Below are 19,327 nucleotides of genomic sequence, written 5' to 3'. Positions count from 1 at the left end.
TCTATCTATATATATATATATATATATATATATATATATATATATATATATATATATATATATATATATATATATATATGTTATATTTCATATATACACTACCTTTCAAAAGCTTGGTGTTTGTACTATTTTTACACTCAACAAGGCTATATTTATTTGAACAAAAATACAATAAAAGAAGCAATAATGTGAAATATTATTACAATTTAAAATGGCTGTTTTGTATTTAAAAATATTTTTAAAATGCAATTTATTATTATTGGCAAAGCTGAATTTTCAGCATCATTAATCCAGTCTTCAGTGTCACATGATCCTTCAAAAAATTTTCTAATATGCTGATTTGCTCAAGAAACATTTCTGATTATCATCAATGTTGAAAACGGTTGTGCTGCTTAATATTTCTGTAGAATCCATTTTCTTTTCAAAATAATGATCAATGTAATGTGTGCTTGCTGAATAAAAGCATTCATTTATAAAAAAAAAAAATACTAACCACAAACTTTTGAATGGTAACGTATACTTTATATAAAACTAATTTATTATATTAATGTGTTCATAAAGACTTTTTAATTTACGCTGCAATCCTTTCTGGATTGAGCCTCATCCACAAAAATTAATACAACACTAGGAGGAAAATAAATCCCATCTTCCAACATCCAATTGCAACAGATAACAAATGGTGGTGAGGGTCAAGTACTTCACATACCTGTGCAGCATCCATTTCATTCAGCATCACAATAGTGGAGCAGTTGTAGTCAAACACTAGCCTCCAGAAGTCGGCCACGGTGTTGGGCAGAGGGTGCTGCGTTACAATGAAAGCCGCCGGCTGTTTGTGGCTCTAGGACAATCAATAAGAGAACAAGTTAACTCTTCCTTCCAGCACTGAAGATGTGCCTGAACCCTACACATCCCAACGTGCCTCACATGTGTAATGACCTAAACTAAATGGAGACCTGCAGAGGGACAGGAAAGACATAGAGACTGAGTGATAACCTTGCCGAGGGATTCATTGACATGGACTGCCGAGGCTTCGTTTGAGACAAACACACGCTCTGCTAGCACGGGACGGCCGTTCATTTCATTTGCTGCTTTTCTTCTTTTCATCTTGTTGTTCTTTATCTGAGGTGCGTGCCTTCTGTCTTGATTATCCTTTTTGGATGCTAAATAAAGATGCTGGTTTATGGTACGAGTGTGCTTATGATCTATGTGTGGCGATTACGGAGATGTGATCTAATCTTGTACTCTGTTAAATTGGCTTGTTTACATGAGATTGTTACTGTGCGATCTCCTGGCCTTTCTGCTGCTCCACTTACCTGGAATTGATCAGAGTGTACTCATTCTGAGTTTATTCGCTCAAAACCCCTTATTGTTTTGTGTGTCATAAGTAACTTAAAGGTGCCATAGAATGCAAAAATCACAGTTGTGTGGCCACAGTGTGTGAAAACAACCAGCCTATAATGGTATAAATTCACCCACTCATTGTTTTATAATCCCAATAAATCATAAACATTCTCTCCACACTAGCAGTTCCAGATTTCTCACTACTATGATGTCATACTCGGGGAAAGTCCCGCCCATTTGTGACGCTCTCTGCCCTATTAGCATATACACAGCCGTGAGTGAGAAGCAGCGGTCCGCCATTACTATTTTCTTGCTGTAGCTGCTGGAGATACAATGTCAGCGCCAAAGAGCCATTAAAAGTGTCGTGTGTTGGGATGCACCAACAAACAGAGTCTCCATAGACCGCTGAGGACACGGTGGTTAAATTTCATTTTCGAAGGAAATGTCCCGGAAAAAAATGGAAAAGTCCTATACTTTTGTGCTAACATTTTATGCCGGACTGCCTCACAAACAACAGTCAGTTCAGTGCTGGAGTTGTGCAAAGATTGCTTCTGAAAGAGGGATCGATACCAACGCTTTGTGCGCAAATGTCCAGACTCCAGACAAAGTAAGCATCACGCCTCATATTTTGTTTTCCAAAAGAGCTTCTTGGCTCTCTGTAAGGCTAATGTTGCTAAAACTACCATTGTCTCTGCCTGTTTTCACTAATGCTGCCTTCACGTGCTACCAGAATGATCGTAAATAGGAATGTGGTAGTTAAAAATTGCATTTGGAAGCAATGTGAGGTCAGTAACACGGTCACCACCAGTTAAACCGCAACGCCGGTATCCCTGCGAGCATGAGCTCCTGAAGCTCCGCACTCTTCTGAAAAGGGAGGCGGGAGCACCAGCTCATTTTCATTTAAAGGGGACAAACACAAAAACAGCACGTTTTGGCTCATACCCTGAAAGTGGCTATTTGAACAAGCTATAAAAAATGATCTGTGGGGTATTTTGAGATAAAACTTCACCTAAACACTCTGGGAACATCAGAGAACAATTTAAAATATTGTATCAATGCATTTTATGGCACCTTTAAGCTAGATACTTGTTACTAGCTTATAGCTAGCTACCTTTTCAAAAGAGTAGCTTGAATCTTGAACTTACTTGAAATTACAAGCAACCTGTAGTTTCAAGATACATTTTTAAAAAAGGATGTAAAATGAATGAATATCTAAATTCGGACTAAAATGACTAAATTATGAAATTACAAATTATGTCTGAGTATTATAAGTGGAAAAAAGTATATATAATATGACCCCTTTAAAGTTCAGTGCAAGATTGACAACAGAATGCAATTATACTAGATTTTTGGTATTACTTTAGTATAGGGACCAGTTCTCACTATTAACTAGTTGCTTATTACCATGCCTATTATTAACATATTGGCTGTTTATTAGCACAAATTTATTAGCTTATTAGCACTAACACACATGACCATATTCTACATCTAGGGGTCAGAGGTGACCTCTAACAAAAGGGATCAAACTTACATCCATCAGTGCTGCATTGATGTAATTGCTGGACTCGCCGTCAACAGAAATGAGGAAAGGCAGGCAGCGGTCCACTGCGAGGACGTCCATGCTGCGGTTCTTATCGTGGTTACGCGGGAGCAGACCTACGCTGCAGTCCTCCGGACGGACACGCGGTGTCACTATATTCAGAGTCTGAAGAAGAAGACATGAAGGACTGTAACATACACCTTTAAAATATAGAAAAACATTAGGCTGCTCTTGGTCTTACTTGGGGGGGAAAATGGTGTGTTTATAAAACCAATTCCGCTCTCACTGCTGGTCCAACCACAAGCAATGCAAATATTTTAGTAAACCGAAGGTCAGTCATTACTTATGTATAAGACAGACTGAAGAACAGAGACGTTGAGGGAGAGAGAGACACAGTGAAAAATAGCTTACAACAGAGAAAGATGCAGCGCTAGATAGAAAACGAAAGATCTGGGAGGAAAGAAAGATATAAACATATTCATCATATTTTATGAGACACCTCACAGATCTGAAGCTTTGCTTCCCCCTCAGACGGTAGTGGCTCGCTCATTTCACAGGGAATACAAAACATATTTGAACAAGCTATAAAAAATGATCTGTGGGGTATTTTGAGATAAAACTTCACATACAAACTCTGGGAACATCAGAGAACAATTTAAAATATTGTATCAATGCATTTTATGGCACCTTTAAGCTAGATACTTGTTACTAGCTTATAGCTAGCTACCTTTTCAAAAGAGTAGCTTGAATCTTGAACTTACTTGAAATTACAAGCAGCCTGTAGTTTCAAGATACATTTTTAAAAAAGGATGTAAAATGAATGAATATCTAAATTCGGACTAAAATGACTAAATTATGAAATTACAAATTATGTCTGAGTATTATAAGTGGAAAAAAGTATATATAATATGACCCCTTTAAAGTTCAGTGCAAGATTGACAACAGAATGCAATTATACTAGATTTTTGGTATTACTTTAGTATAGGGACCAGTTCTCACTATTAACTAGTTGCTTATTACCATGCCTATTATTAACATATTGGCTGTTTATTAGCACAAATTTATTAGCTTATTAGCACTAACACACATGACCATATTCTACATCTAGGGGTCAGAGGTGACCTCTAACAAAAGGGATCAAACTTACATCCATCAGTGCTGCATTGATGTAATTGCTGGACTCGCCGTCAACAGAAATGAGGAAAGGCAGGCAGCGGTCCACTGCGAGGACGTCCATGCTGCGGTTCTTATCGTGGTTACGCGGGAGCAGACCTACGCTGCAGTCCTCCGGACGGACACGCGGTGTCACTATATTCAGAGTCTGAAGAAGAAGACATGAAGGACTGTAACATACACCTTTAAAATATAGAAAAACATTAGGCTGCTCTTGGTCTTACTTGGGGGGGAAAATGGTGTGTTTATAAAACCAATTCCGCTCTCACTGCTGGTCCAACCACAAGCAATGCAAATATTTTAGTAAACCGAAGGTCAGTCATTACTTATGTATAAGACAGACTGAAGAACAGAGACGTTGAGGGAGAGAGAGAGAGACAGACAGGGAAAAGTGGCTTACAAGCGAGAAAGATGCAGCGCTAGATAGAAAACGAAAGATCTGGGAGGAAAGAAAGATATAAACATATTCATCATATTTTATGAGACACCTCACAGATCTGAAGCTTTGCTTCTCCCACAGACGGTAGCGGCTCGCTCATTTCACAGGGAATACAAAACATGAAGGCACCATGAAAAGAAATATCTCAGCTCTAGGCTTTTTGGGGCTCTAGCAGCTCACTGATGGCTCGTAAAGAAACACTTTCTCCCAAGACGTTTGAGTCACCGTGTCTTTACTCACCTGCCTCATCGAAATGTGTTAAGGAAGCCGTAGCACTTTGCCGATTGACTTATTCAAAAGCACTTTGAATCTAGGAGTAATCATGATGAAATCACACCAGAGAGCTTGATAAAGTTGTTAGAAATAGCTGAGAGGCCTTCAGCCATAATGCAGCACTGCCAGTCTACAGCAAAAACCTTGGAGGATTCAGTAAATTAGGCCTCCACATGGGCTGATTTTGTAGCTCGCTGATTATAGTTTAAAGAGCTGCAGAAACACGAAGCATGAAGTTTGAAACAAATGCATGTTCCTACTGTTTTTAAGACTCAGAGGAAAGATCAATCCCAAATGAGAGCTCTTTCATTTGCTCATCCTAGACTGTAATGAGATTGAATGAAGAGCAAATGGAGGAATATATACTGAGAAAGTAGATCAATTCTACTGCAGAAATCAGATTTCTGCAATGTCACAGATTGTGCTCAAAGTCTGAAATCAGATCTCAGTATGAACGCAAACATATCTCGTCAAGTTCTTCTAAGACTAAATGACACTGTAATGTTTTAGGTCTGTGTTATGAAAGAGCAATGTTCCCTCTTGATATAGTAATTTGCTTATTGTTTTGCTGTGCAAAATATCAACTGTTGCATTGATGGTATGTTCACATTTTAGAAGTACTCTACATATGAAGAAGAACATTATTTTGGTGGAAATGGATCCATTTGATCAGACAGCTCACCTGAAACTCATCTTTGATCTGGCTGGAGTTGGTCTGAGGGTCCAGTCTGCTGATGTTGTAGTAGATGGCTCTGAATTCACACACTGGGATAGCCGTGTTCCCACACAAACACGCTTCCAGAATGGCATCATGCACAAACACATACTGCTCCTGCAGAGAGAGAGACATAGATATCAACACTTACAGAAAATACTGTGGTACACTCATGGTAAGACATGCTAATATCATGGTAAGAGCATATATGAAAGCACCATGTTTCAAATAATTTGTATGTTATGTATTGTATAAATGCAGCCTTGCTGTGCACAAGACACTTCTTTCAAAAACATAAAAAAAATAAAAAAAACATCTGAATGGTAGTCTTTATACCTGTGTGTGTGTGTGTTCTAAAAAACATACTTTCATTTTATTTAATCAGTTTAATATTTAAATGTAATGCAATCTCAGATTTGCAATTCAACCCTATTGAAGATACTTTTAATTATCTTGCTGATTCAAATTTATTATAAACGGCTGGTAGCTTGTAGGCCACATGAGGGGAAAACCTCCATACGGCATTTTAGCACTAATTTTTTGATAATAAAAACAACTTGAAAATAATTAAGGGTTTGATTTAAACGTTCACATCTTCAAACCATCCAATCTTCATAATTCATGAACATCCAAACACATACGTTTAAAAAGCCCAACCTCAAGCTGAGAGCGATCGCACACAGCATCATAGCAAATCATCAGGGAAATATAGAGTCGATACTCCATGCAAAAGTTAGCATAAGAGCGGTACATGAACGTTGATGCATGAAGCGCAATTTGCTGATGGCGAAATGACTCCAGCCTCAGGGATGTTTTACATGGATTACAGCACTGCAGCTTCTGATGCTGAAATCCTGCAGTGACAGCAACATCCTCCTAAACCGTTCCAACTGCGGCCTTAAAAACGAGATCAAGGGGGCACTCAAAGCACCATCCCCATCCTGCAGCTAATATTAAACTCCTTCTTAAACCCAGGCCCCAAATATGGGCCGGAATTATCCATATTTTAACTCAACAATGCCTCCGGCTTAAAGGTTTGAATGCTAATGTAGGCCTTTGATCCACGCTAAGCTAAAGTCAAGCTGGATTGACCTCTCGTACCTATTACTCCATAACCTGGTGAGCACTTCTGCGGAGGGTTGAGGACAAAAGACGAGGAAAAAGCCTTTTAAAAGATGAATTGCTGTGTGTTGTGTCTGTGGAGAATTATCTTTGAATGGAGCTGCAGGCTGACACAAATTGCCTCCCAGAAGCCATTATTACCACCACTGTGTTTAGTGTTACATCCATAGCATACATCCAAAAAAACATGCAATATTAGAATATATCGAATAAAACGGCATGTTGACTTGATATAGTATGTTATTTAGTGAGCATAAATAATCATTATTATTTAAACAACAACAATAATATATATATATATATATATATATATATATATACAGTGGGGAAAAAAAGTATTTAGTCAGCTACCAATTGTGCAAGTTCTCCCACTTAAAAAGATGAGAGAGGCCTGTAATTTTCATCATAGATATACCTCAACTATGAGATGGAGAACTTGCTGGAGTCCAGCCTCATTCAGGTGGCCAATAAAGAAGACGAACTGAAGGTGAATAAGGAAGTCTTTATGAAGTTTTTAATATTTGTTAATTCCTAATTTATATACATGTAAATAAAAATGTATATATAAATATATATAATATTTATTTTTAAAAAAATGTGCGACAAGTTGCCTAGTATGCAGAGCTTAATTTTTGTGCTGCGTGAAAGGAAACAGACGGCAGAAAGCGGCATCCTATTTTTCTTTAGGCTTATTTTACAAAAGCACAAAGATTTGTTTTTATTGTGAATGTACACAAATAAAGGCAAACCTTGTTTATTATAATGTTTGTAAACATTTCGCGTCGGCATTAGGCCTATTTCTGAATGAAATAATAAAATGCGACTTATGTTTTTTTTTTCGCTAAAAAACTTTTTTTTATACGAGTAGCGTATTTATACTTTTTAAATATTTTGATAAATTACTGAAAAAAAAAACTACTTTTTAAACCGTTTAACTGATTGTATTAATCAGCCAAAATTCTGTCGGTTAAAATTAACATCCCTAGTTGCATTAAAAAGCAAAAAGCAAAACACAAAAATAACTAATGCATAGTGCAATACAAATTTTCACCACTAGGGGTCATGACTTTGAATTCCAACATCCAATCATTTCTGGGTAGGGAATCCGCCTGTCAGAGCCAAGGCAATTTCATGTTCTGGCTGTTTTGATGTTACAGTGTGGAGATTAATGTAGGGAAGAGAAATGTTATCTAAGTTTTAAGCTGAAAATAGATGGATTCAATATCATCTTCACAGACTAGAGAGCTTAGTAAAAGGCTATGTGAGTGTGAGTGAGGTTCTGAGTGCGTGATTGAGAAGTAAGTAAAATAGTGAACGGTAAGTAAGAGAATAATGTGTGAAATAATGAATCATTTAGTAAATGAATGAATGAGTATATAAGCTTGTGCATAATCTGGCTGCCCGACTGACAAACTCTTGTCGTTCTGCTCACCTCCGTCTGGACCATGTTGACTCTCTGCGAGCGCAGCTCTCTGATGCAGTTAAAGATGTCCACCACACCTTCACTCTCTGCCATGTCCAACATAATGTCCACTGCAATGAAACAGCCTGTTCTTCCAGCACCAGCACTGCGGAAAATACAGAAGAACAGGTTTGCGGCAGGCTTTTTTACCTCATGATAACCTTCTACCAGCTCCATTTCTGCTGTAAGACTGTAATTAAAGTGCCATTAATACTGTTGCAAAATTATATTTCAGATACTGTTCTTTTAAACGGCCTATTCAAAGACAAAAAGTATAATTTTCACAAAAATATTAAGCACAACTGTTTTCAACACTGCTAACAATAAAAAAAAAGTTTGTTTGTGCGGGAAATCAGCATATTAGAAAGACTTCTGAAGGGTCTGCTGAAAATATACTGTATATTAAAATTGAAAACAGCTTTTTTTGTTATAATAATATGGCACACTGTTTTTACTATATTTTTTAATCAAATAAATGCAGCCTTAGTGAGCATGGAAGACTTCTATATATTCATTTATCATTAAATAGAAATACATTTTTATATATTTATATGTAATAAAATATTTGCTAACCCTAGTGATAAACATAACCTACAGAAATTTAAATAGTTTTATTTTTCCCCCCTGTATATTTAAGACATTATATTTTGCCAGATCCCCACACTGTACATGTCATGATTTTAAGCTTTTACTATGTTTTTGGGTACATTCTGTCCTCACAACATGGCCAAAACCTGACCCCCACACACAATACATTCATAAGACTGAGACTTCTGCTAAGATCCAAATGTTAGGTGTTACGAAAACAAGGCTCTGGCAGACCAAGATGCATGTGTGTGTGAGAGAGCATTTGGACAGAAGATGTGCCATCAGTCAGGCTAAAACGACACTCACTCACACACACACACACACTGATGTGACAGGTTTGATGACAGTGACCAACATTACTGGTTCTTACATATCCTATTACTGACATCAAACTTGTTGCGAGCAGCCAGGACATTCTGCTAAAACTCCTTTTGTGTTTCATGGAAGTAAGAAATAATGTTCGGAACATTCTGAAAAACTACTGCTTGAATCAAAATCTTAATCTCTGCACCAGGAGCCCCTGACACTTGGGCTAATCCGCACTGAAAGTTTCTTTGTCACATCTGCTTCGTCTCTGGGATTGCAGGGCCGACTGCAAATTTACACTGCCACTTCACAGTCTCCTGCTGTCACCTTTCATTCTCAAACCTTCTTCCCACACGGCCCCCAATTACTCCCCACAATTGTGAGAGCGAGTCTGTCTATCCGTGCATCCATCTGTGAGCACGTGGGCATGTTGTGGACAGATTCATGGGTGAATGTCTATCCATGTGCCGAAGCGTCCTACGTTTGTGTGAGAATGTGTGAGTGCTCATGGATGTGTGAAAATCGTCTTCTCTTGTATCTCCCTGAGTTCTTTTACTGTTACATGAGAAGTTAGTTACGCTGCCAGCAAACGATCATCTGGACTGTCAAACATTTGAGATAAAATAAATGTTTAAACACATTTAACAAAATGAATGCTTTCACCTAATTTCACATTAAAATGGTTTCAATTGGTTCTAAAGATGCATGGGAATAAAATAGCTCTTGTTTATCAGTAAATGATGGAGCAAGACCTTCTGAAGGGCAATGTTTGTATGGCAGAATTTAACATCATGGAAGCTCGACATGTAAAAGTATCATCATTTTTTTTTTGATTTCGTTATATACCATAAATACCATATATTATTATTAATAATATTTTAAATGAGCTTTCATTTTTATATTTTCAGTTTTCATTTTAATGCTGGGTTTTTGTAATTTTGTTTTATGCTTTTGTTTATAATATTTTAAATTAGCTTTTATTTTTATATTTTCAGTTTTCATTTTAATTTTGTGTTTTTGTAATTTTGTATTTTTTCCCTTTTGTTTATAATATTTTAAATGAGCTTTTATTTGAATATTTCCAGTTTTCTTTTTAATTTTAAGTTTTTAGTTTATCTGTGTTATTAGCTTCATTTTTAGTTTATTTAGTTTTGAATATTTTAAATGAGCTTTTATTTTTATATTTTCAGTTTTCAAGGTTTTGTAATGTAGTTTTGTTCTTTTTGTGCTTTATTTCAACTACCAAATATTATTTTTAATAGTTTTAGTTAATAATATAAAAACAATAATGCTTGGGCTCTTTGAACTTTAGCCAGTAAGCAACCTCTCAGAATAATTTAGCAACTGCATAGCCTTACTTAGCTAGTTTTGTTCTAAAATGTTAGCAAATCAAATTAATTATAATTTTTTATATTAATTTAAATGTTATTATTATTATTTATTTTATCTAGTGACATCCATATTAACAAACTACACAGAGCAGCCTGAGGACCAGTAAACAAACCTACACCAGCATTTAAAAATATTACAGTAGATTCATAGCAGCCACTGAGAGTCCTCAGAGAGTATAGGTGCGTCCCAAATCGCGTACTTATACACTATTCTATGACGTTTTGTAGTATAAATAGTGCGAGTAGTGCGTTCACACTGAAAATTTTTAAATACCCGGATGATGCACTTAAATAACCGAAAAAATGAAGTGTGGAGTGTTGGGACACTTCATGCACTCAATTGTCGCAGCTTTAATTACGTACCAAAGGGGAGGGGCTATGAGACTCCGATTATGAATGACAAAATAAACTTATATAATTCATACTATACATGGTTGAGTATATAGTGCATAAGTACATAGTGTATGAGTGCATAGTGTATAGTGCGTCATTTGGGACACAGCTTATGTCTTATTTAAATAAACAATAGACCTCTCATTGTAGATTCATTATCGCACCATCAGTCCAACTTTAAACCAGAACCTTTGACTTACAATAAATGTACGTATTAAGAGTGAGAAAGGGACTGTAGGAAGAGATGCAAGAGAAGTTAGGGTAAGAGCACACCTGCAGTGTACCACGATGGGTCCTGCGTCTGGAGGAAGTGTATAGTGCGTCATTTGGGACACAGCTTATGTCTTATTTAAATAATCAATAGACCTCTCATTGTAGATTCATTATCGCACCATCAGTCCAACTTTAAACCAGAACCTTTGACTTACAATAAATGTACGTATTAAGAGTGAGAAAGGGACTGTAGGAAGAGATCCAAGAGAAGCTAGGATAAGAGCACACCTGCAGTGTACCACGATGGGTCCTGCGTCTGGAGGATTGAGGAACTTGACCTGGCGGATGAAGCCCAGCAGGCCTGTGGCGTAGCAGGGAACGCCGTGATCGGGCCAGCTGGTGAAATGGAACTGCCGGATTTCCCGAATCTCATGGTGACCCTTCTGCAAACAGGAGCATGTGGTGAGCTTAATATCAACAGGTGTCATAATCTGAGGGTAATAGGTAGGTGATTATGACAGAAGATTGCTAGGATTACTAGACCCAATAAATGTATGTCAAAAACAATCAACACCATGTGGTATTTTTAGGCTGTGTATACCGTGTAAATACTAGTGCTGTGTTCAAAATATCGATACGACGATGTATCGTCACAGAGATTTGACGATACGAGTATCGATACAGCTGGCCCTGTATTGATACTGTGGCACGTGTGCAGCAGTGGACCACGCTTAATTTTACAACGTTTAAAATTGAGTAGAAAAGTGCGAGGTTTCTAAAAAAGAATGAATAGAGCATCTGTTAATAATCTGGCCGCAGAGGAACACAACTGGGTTGCCTGATATACAGAGACGTAATCCCCAAAACAGAGCTTCACACTTGCGCAATACGGAAATATCTGCTAAGTGTGCTACTTATCTTTGTCAACCTGGCAACCCTGTGTACACGCTCTCTCTCCACTGTGGATAAACACGCTTGATTTCTGAAAACACCGCTTAGCTTGCAGTTTAGCTATCTCCACTTCAAGTCTATTCTCAGAAAAGTTTGATTCATCAACCGTTCATTTACGATGGAGAGAGAGAGAGAGAGAGAGGCAGTGTATGTATGAATTACCACCGTTTCTCTATTAACAGTAAAGCTGTGGCTTTAATTCCTTTAGAATCGATGCTACCAGCTCCTTGTTAAGAAAGATAATGTAGCTCTTGAGCGATTAAGCTATTTAGTTGATAAAACTGCGGGGCAGCGCTAAAAGGTTTGTTCCTGAATGTCTGAGTTCGGCCGCAGCGTGATCTGTGTGTGTGACTGAACTTAACACCAAACTGCTTCTGTTTCACACAAATGCTGGCACAGACGTGCATGTTCGGCTACAGTCGCTTTGAACTCGTGCATCTTCGGAAGCGGAGCTGCACGGAAACTTTAAAAAAATGTCGTGCACACCGCCACGCGAAACGATGTTGCGCGCACCTAAGCGAACTTGCGGACGCTCGAGTATAAATCAGCCTTGAGCCTGTGTGCATTAGATACAGTGAAGACAGCGTGTTAGTTTAGAACTCTTCTATTTTTTTTTTATTGTAGAGAGTGTGTTAATATGTGCAATGATAACCTACCAGCAATGCAAATTATTTTTTAAACATATTATAATGAGTACATTACAATATACATTTATTAGAACAAGTACATTATTATTTATGGGCTTAAAAACAAGATGCAAACAATCAGAATATTGTACCTGGTGGGGAGTGCACAATGTAAACATGAAACATATGCAATTACCTATATTGTACTGTGGTACAGTTATGGAGGCCCTTCATAATGCAGAGGTCAGCTGCCTGCTCTGCCAATAGTTAGAAATGGCACTATAGTAAGCAGTGTTTAATAAACAGCTGTTTTTCTAAATTCTGCTGAGATGAAATTCAGTGCAGTCATGTATCGTGATATGTATCGTATCGTGGGCTCTGTATCGTGATATGTATCGTAGCGTGACTTTGCTGGTGATACACAGCCCTAGTAAATACCATGATACAATGGGCACAACATTATGGATAACCTGACAAAAGAAAAGAAAAGAAAAGAAAAGGAACTGCTGAACTATTGATCAATCAGTAGGATCTTTATTGTTGAGGTCTCATATAATTATGTTATCATGGAATATGTCAAGGCACCACTGTACAGTTGAGAATCTGCAAAATAAGAGGGATCATACAAAATGCATGCTATTGCTTATTTAGTACTGACCTGAATAAGATATTTCACATAAAAGATGTTTACATATAATCCACAAGAGAAAAATAATAGTTGAATTTATAAAAAATTTCTTAATTGTCTTAATACTGTGTTCTTACCTGAATGATCTGTGTTTTTTGTTTAGTGATAGTTTTTCATGAGTCCCTTGTTTGTCCTGAACAGTTCAACTGCCTGCTGTTCTTCAGAAAAATCCCACAAATTCTTTGGTTTTCCAGCATTTTTGTGTATGTGAACCCTTTCCAACAATGACTGTGTGATTTTGAGATCCATCTTTTCACACTGAAGACAACTGAGGGACTCATACGCAACTATTACAGAAGGTTCAAACGCTCACTGATGCTCCAGAAGGAATAACATGCAATGAGAGCCGGGGGGTGAAAACTTTTTGACCTCAACTGTAACTTTCAGAAATTTCTGATTTGCCCTAAAATTACTGCAGAAAACTCAATGAAATGTCAGTCAGGGCCTCATGGTCAAGGTTTGAACCACTGCACAACTACACATGTGGTTCGATCTGTGTGAGCGCTGAGGCTTTTCACACACCGTGTTGTGTTACAGTAGAAACATTTTCCCATTACTTCCTTACTAGCACTTAACGCTCTGATAAGCTTTTAATTATAATATGGGATTGAGAGTGGCGTAATCCGTGCCTGGAGGTGCTGATACCACCAAGCGAGGACCCGTGTAGCCGTTTAATGCAGCTTGTGTGTGTGTGTGTGTGCAACTGAGCTGCTAAAGATGACGAGAGCTAACAAAAGCTGGAAAAAAACAACAACTGAAGACTCTCTGATATCCAACATTTGGGAATGAAATCCATAACTAGACACACATAAGGCCACTCAAGTATGGTTAGTTAGCTAATCCATCTAACGTTGAATATTAATATCACCTTTCATAATTGATCATCTTCTTGAATGACTGTAATTAAACCATTTGACCATGAAACTCTTGAAATCCAGAATACTATAGAATGGGTGACTGTGTTGTGTCACAGATCTCTCTAAGAGGAACATGTAAATAGATAGACAGACAGACAGACAGACAGACAGACAGACAGACAGACAGACAGACAGACAGATAGATAGATAGATAGATAGATTTCACTTTTAAGAAAATTAGAATTTTGGGGGAAATTATTTAAATTTTCAAAAAATGACAATGCAAAACAAACAAAAAAAAGACAGACAGACAGATAGATAGATAGATAGATTTCACTTTTAAGAAAATTAGAATTTTGGGGGAAATTATTTAAATTTTCAAAAAATGACAATGCAAAACAAACAAAAAAAATCCTTAATGGTTCTATATATACATATACTTTTATAATCTATCAAAATAAAATATAAAAATGCACATAAATCCTTGATTAAATCAATTAACAACTAGACATGTTTTCATTAGACATATTTTCATTTAAGATTTGAGCAAACTCTTGACAAGACAAGATTTCGAGGGCCTTTTCTCTGGAGAAACATCTGAGAATCAGAAGACTTAAGCAAAAGTCCCTGTTTGATATCCATTTGATCTCATTGCTGTCTAAGAGGAACCAGAAAACATCTCTAGTCATTTTCTGCTCCCACTCATTATGAAGCACAACTATGCGCCGAGAGGAGGATGTACCCTAACAACTCTCTTTCAAAGTCGAGGAAGCGTTTGAAAGGCAGCAGCCTCGTGAGACAGATGGATTGAGTGATTTAAGAAAGTTGCTGATGACATGCTGTTCCAGACCGCACTCTCCCCCTCAAAAACGACTCCCAAACACTAATTTCTCCCACTATCAAAGCTTCCCTACATCTGTTCTGTTTGGATTACAACACTCAACAACAAAACTCTACCCGCTTCTAAGAGCTTTCTCTGCGATTCGCTTTCATTGCAAAATATTGTCTGTTGGCTTATGTTAAGATCTCGTAAAGTTTTTTTGTTAGAACATTGTGGTTATGATTTTTTAAATTTATTTTTTTATTTATGCAGATCTGACGTCAAGCTGTTCCTGTATGATAAGAACAATATAACTGATTGATTGAGTGAGAGACGCATTATGGGCTTAAACACAAGCTGATGGTTCATATGGTATGGATGAACATGAGACTAGATGAAGAGATGCATGCAGAGAGTGCTGAAAATAAAAAAATTTTTATGTACTTGAGAAACAAAATAGCATTTTTCGATTGTTATTTTACTATTTCAGTATACACACACACACACACACACACACACACACACACAAACACATTCTACTTTTCCTTTTCTATAAATACTAATAATTGTATATTAAATATTAAATTAAATATAGGTACATTACATGTATGGAATAAATTTTTTTTAAATTCCATTTTAGAACCATTTGTATGTAAACTGATATGAGGAAACTGTGGAAACCTGAGCAATGAAAGTGAAACCACTGAGAAACTTGAAATATTTCATATGAGTGTATAGATGGAGGATGGGTTTTTACCTTCTGAACAGTAAAAGTCCTGATCACGTATTCTGCAAGAGGCTCCGTTTCAATCAGCGTCACTTTGATGTCGCCGTACACCTCGGTCTCATCAGGCCAATACCGGACGCATTTCACCTTAATGGACACATAGGAATCCACACGTACACATTATTACACAACACCTGCATCTTAATTTGTCTGAGTATCACTCTATTTTACAGCAAGGTCTAAGTCAAATTGGCATTTGCAGAAACAGTATTATTAAACAAGTCCCTGATGACATTTTGAAAACAGAGAGGTGTAATTGGCCACCTGTCAGACAGGATGTTATCTCTGAATGAACGACCCCCGTGGTCCGAGTTCACTGGAGCCAATCATTGAACAGCGCTCAATTACACTCAACGTGACATCAAACGGCTCTCGTTGGGGATGTTGTGAAGGACTTGTGCACCTAATTGTGCTCGATTTTAGGATGTCCTCCAAAATGCTTGACTCACTCGCTTAAAGTTTCCCTTGTATATAAAGAACCTTTTGTGGAATGGAAAGGGTCCATGGATGTTAAAGGTTTTTCATGGAACCATTGATGCCAATAAAGAACATTTATGTTGTAGGTGCATCCAAGATGTGTACGGGAATGGAACCCACGACCTAGATGTTGCTTGCTATCATCTATTCCTTGAGATACAGAAACATATTGCACGTTTGCATGGATTTCTTGCTAGATGTTACTTCCAAAATCATTACATGAGCACCCACCTCACAGATTTATATATACACTCAGTTTAACCACAAGACCGTAATTAAATATGTAACAATTGGAGGAGCGCTTCGTAAATAACATTCTTAATCTTGTGATATTTATTAAGGTAAGAGATAATTACAAGAACCCTACCCTGCCCACTTCCACCAGGTTGGTTACCATGACGATACTGGCAGAATTCTCTTGCCAAATCATCCTCCAGAAATCCCTCACGGTTTCCTGCATGGGGCCTACAGGAGAGGAGGAGGGACAAATTTAGAGGATCATGCAATACTCACAAAACAACCAGAAATAAGATGCAACGTTTCCTTATGGATTCACAGACAGTCGCAGACCAGCATGAATGTGCATGCTAGTATGCAAGCAAATATCATAGGTCGGTCTTTCTTGTGAAGATGGTTAACCAATGCAGGTTAACTAATCTAAAGTACATTGTAATTTTACAATTTATTTTTATTAATTACTATTTTTTAAATTTCGCTCTAATAATATTATTGCAGTATATTTCTTATTTTGTTTAATATTTTTATTCAATTAAAAAAAATGACAGGTCATCCAAGATGTAGATTTTGGAGTTTGTTTCTTCATCGGAACAGATTTGGAGAAATTTAGCATTACTTGCTCATCAATGGATCCTCTGCAGTGAATGGGTGCCGTCAGAATGAGAGTCCAAACAGCTGATAAAACATCACAATACTCCACAAGTAATTGGAGATTATACTGTTCTGATGAAGAAACAAACTTATCTACATCTTGAATGGCCTATAGGTGAGTACATTTTCAGCTAATGTTCTTTTTTGGGTGAACTAATCCTTTAAACTGTTCACTTTATGGTGTGAGTTGGTTCTTGTAAAGAGTAAACCGTGTGTGAATATTAAAAACAAACTGAATCATTTCTAGCAGAGCTATGCTGATATTTAGCAATGCTTACTTTGCATAAAAACAAATTGGATCTCAATTAGGGTGACATTCAACTTAATTTACAAACATTTTACACTAAATACAACCAATAATGCTAAACCCCCCCCCCCCAAATCAAATTCATAAATCAGAAGGCTATGAAGTGCAAAATGAAATCGCTAGGCCATAAAGCTGCATGCACTGTGACTCAGCATATCACACAGATGCATGCTAGAAACCAGACAATCTACTGTACACTGGTACTGTCGCTAATTTTAATTAGCATTCAAAAGCCAACATTAAATTTAGATATTCTCATTAATCATACTTTTTATATTGGATATAGCGACAGATCTGTAGATTGTGTTCATGTCAGAAGACTTGTCTTGGTTTTGCCGATGCTGTGCCTTTATTATGTGTTTTGTTAATTACCTTGTGTGGCTATGTAGTGCCTTGGTCTGTGGTAGCCCTGGGAAACAGAATGAACAAGGAAGATGAAAATTATTCAAATGAAACTAATTTTTATACCTGCACAAACCGCATGCAACAATGATCTTGCTTAAAGTAAACTTTGCTTGAATCTAATTCAGCACTCAATGAGACATCGTAATTTCACCTTTCTCACATCTTGGGTTCATTAGCATTTTAACCACTGTGAAACAAATTGGCGACCAATGTAGCCTTGCTCATGTCAGGCTTTAAAGCGTCACTGCAGTTTACGACCGGGTCTGTGGTACGACGGAGCTGGTAATTGTTTTATTATTGGGAATGAGATTGGGTAGCCTGATTATAGCTGCGGGGCGAGACGCCTCGTGCTGAAGCATATCCACACGTGTTTACTTCCCATTTTGCAATGATCACAATCATATCGACTGTGTCATTATGGTGTTTAGATCAAGTTAGTGGATTTGGAGCAGTCAGGGAAGCACTTTCAATCGAGCTGTCGCTTGCTGTGGACATGGAGCATTTGCTCGAGTAATTTGCAGAAACTCAGAAGAGCGCTTTAAGTGCAGAAATCCCTTGTATCCTTCATTTGTTGTAAGCGAGGCTCCCAGGAGCGTAGCACATAAATGTTGCATTAATCTATTAAGCCCTTCTTTGACAGCAAAGAGTGAAGTTGTTCTGACATTTTAAGGTGGTTACATAATACACAAGACTTTAAAGGTCATAAATGCTATGTTCAAACCTACTTCTTTATCAGTATATGCAAAGCTTGTTGTATGTTTAGTTTAGCAAGAAATAAGGAAAATATTGAAATCTGAATATATGCTACAGTTCAAAAATGTAGGGTCAGTAATATTTTTTAATATCTTTTAAAAGAAGTCACTTATGCTCATTAAGACTACATTTATTTGATCAAAAATGTGATACAAACTGTACAATTGTGAAATATTATTATACTTTAATAATAACTGTTTTCTATTAGAATATATTTAAACTGTAATTTATTCCTGTGATGCAAAGCTGAATTTTCAGCATCATTCCTCCAGTCTTCAGTGTCACATGATCCTTCAGAAATCATTCTAATATACTGACTTTCTGCTCAAGATTTTTTTTTTTTAATTATTATCAATGTTGAAAGTATTTGTAATCCTTATTATTAATTTAGTGGAAACTGTTTTTTTGTTTGTTTTTTTGCTGAATAAAAAGTTCAAAAGAACAGTATTTATTTGAAGCAGAAGTTTTTTTTTTTTATTTATTATTATCAATGTTGAAAGTATTTGTAATCCTTATTATTAATTTAGTGGAAACTGTTTTTTTTTTGTTTTTTTGCTGAATAAAAAGTTCAAAAGAACAGTATTTATTTGAAGCAGAAGTTTTTGTAACATTACAAATTTATTTACTGTCACTTGATTAATTTAATGCGTCCTTGCTAAATAAAAGTAATGAATTATCATTTGAATAATGAATTTGAATAATAATTTGAATAAACTGATAAAGAACGATGAAAATGAATTATATATATATATATATATATATATATATATATATATATATATATATATACATCGGTATTATAAAAATGAATA

General features: G+C 36.6%; 1 protein-coding gene across 1 annotated transcript in view; it reads right to left on the bottom strand.

The window, feature by feature from the left end:
* Positions 1 to 19,327, bottom strand: part of ptprt (protein tyrosine phosphatase receptor type T) — a 278,126-nt gene that overhangs the window by 13,680 nt on the left and 245,119 nt on the right. The window contains exons 19-26 of the mRNA XM_016287683.1: positions 17,730 to 17,766; positions 16,530 to 16,627; positions 15,656 to 15,772; positions 11,245 to 11,399; positions 8,036 to 8,171; positions 5,449 to 5,598; positions 4,029 to 4,202; positions 707 to 838 (exon numbers count right to left, since the gene is read on the bottom strand). Of these exons, the coding sequence (XP_016143169.1) occupies positions 707 to 838; positions 4,029 to 4,202; positions 5,449 to 5,598; positions 8,036 to 8,171; positions 11,245 to 11,399; positions 15,656 to 15,772; positions 16,530 to 16,627; positions 17,730 to 17,766 (999 nt within the window). The remainder of the gene's footprint in view (positions 1 to 706; positions 839 to 4,028; positions 4,203 to 5,448; positions 5,599 to 8,035; positions 8,172 to 11,244; positions 11,400 to 15,655; positions 15,773 to 16,529; positions 16,628 to 17,729; positions 17,767 to 19,327) is intronic.

Source organism: Sinocyclocheilus grahami, unplaced genomic scaffold (genome assembly GCF_001515645.1).
Source record: "Sinocyclocheilus grahami isolate Dianchi unplaced genomic scaffold, SAMN03320097.WGS_v1.1 scaffold223.1, whole genome shotgun sequence".
NCBI classification, from domain to species: domain Eukaryota; kingdom Metazoa; phylum Chordata; class Actinopteri; order Cypriniformes; family Cyprinidae; genus Sinocyclocheilus; species Sinocyclocheilus grahami.
The sequence above is the reverse complement of the archived record's forward strand: the minus strand, read 5'-3'. Positions and strand labels throughout refer to the sequence as shown.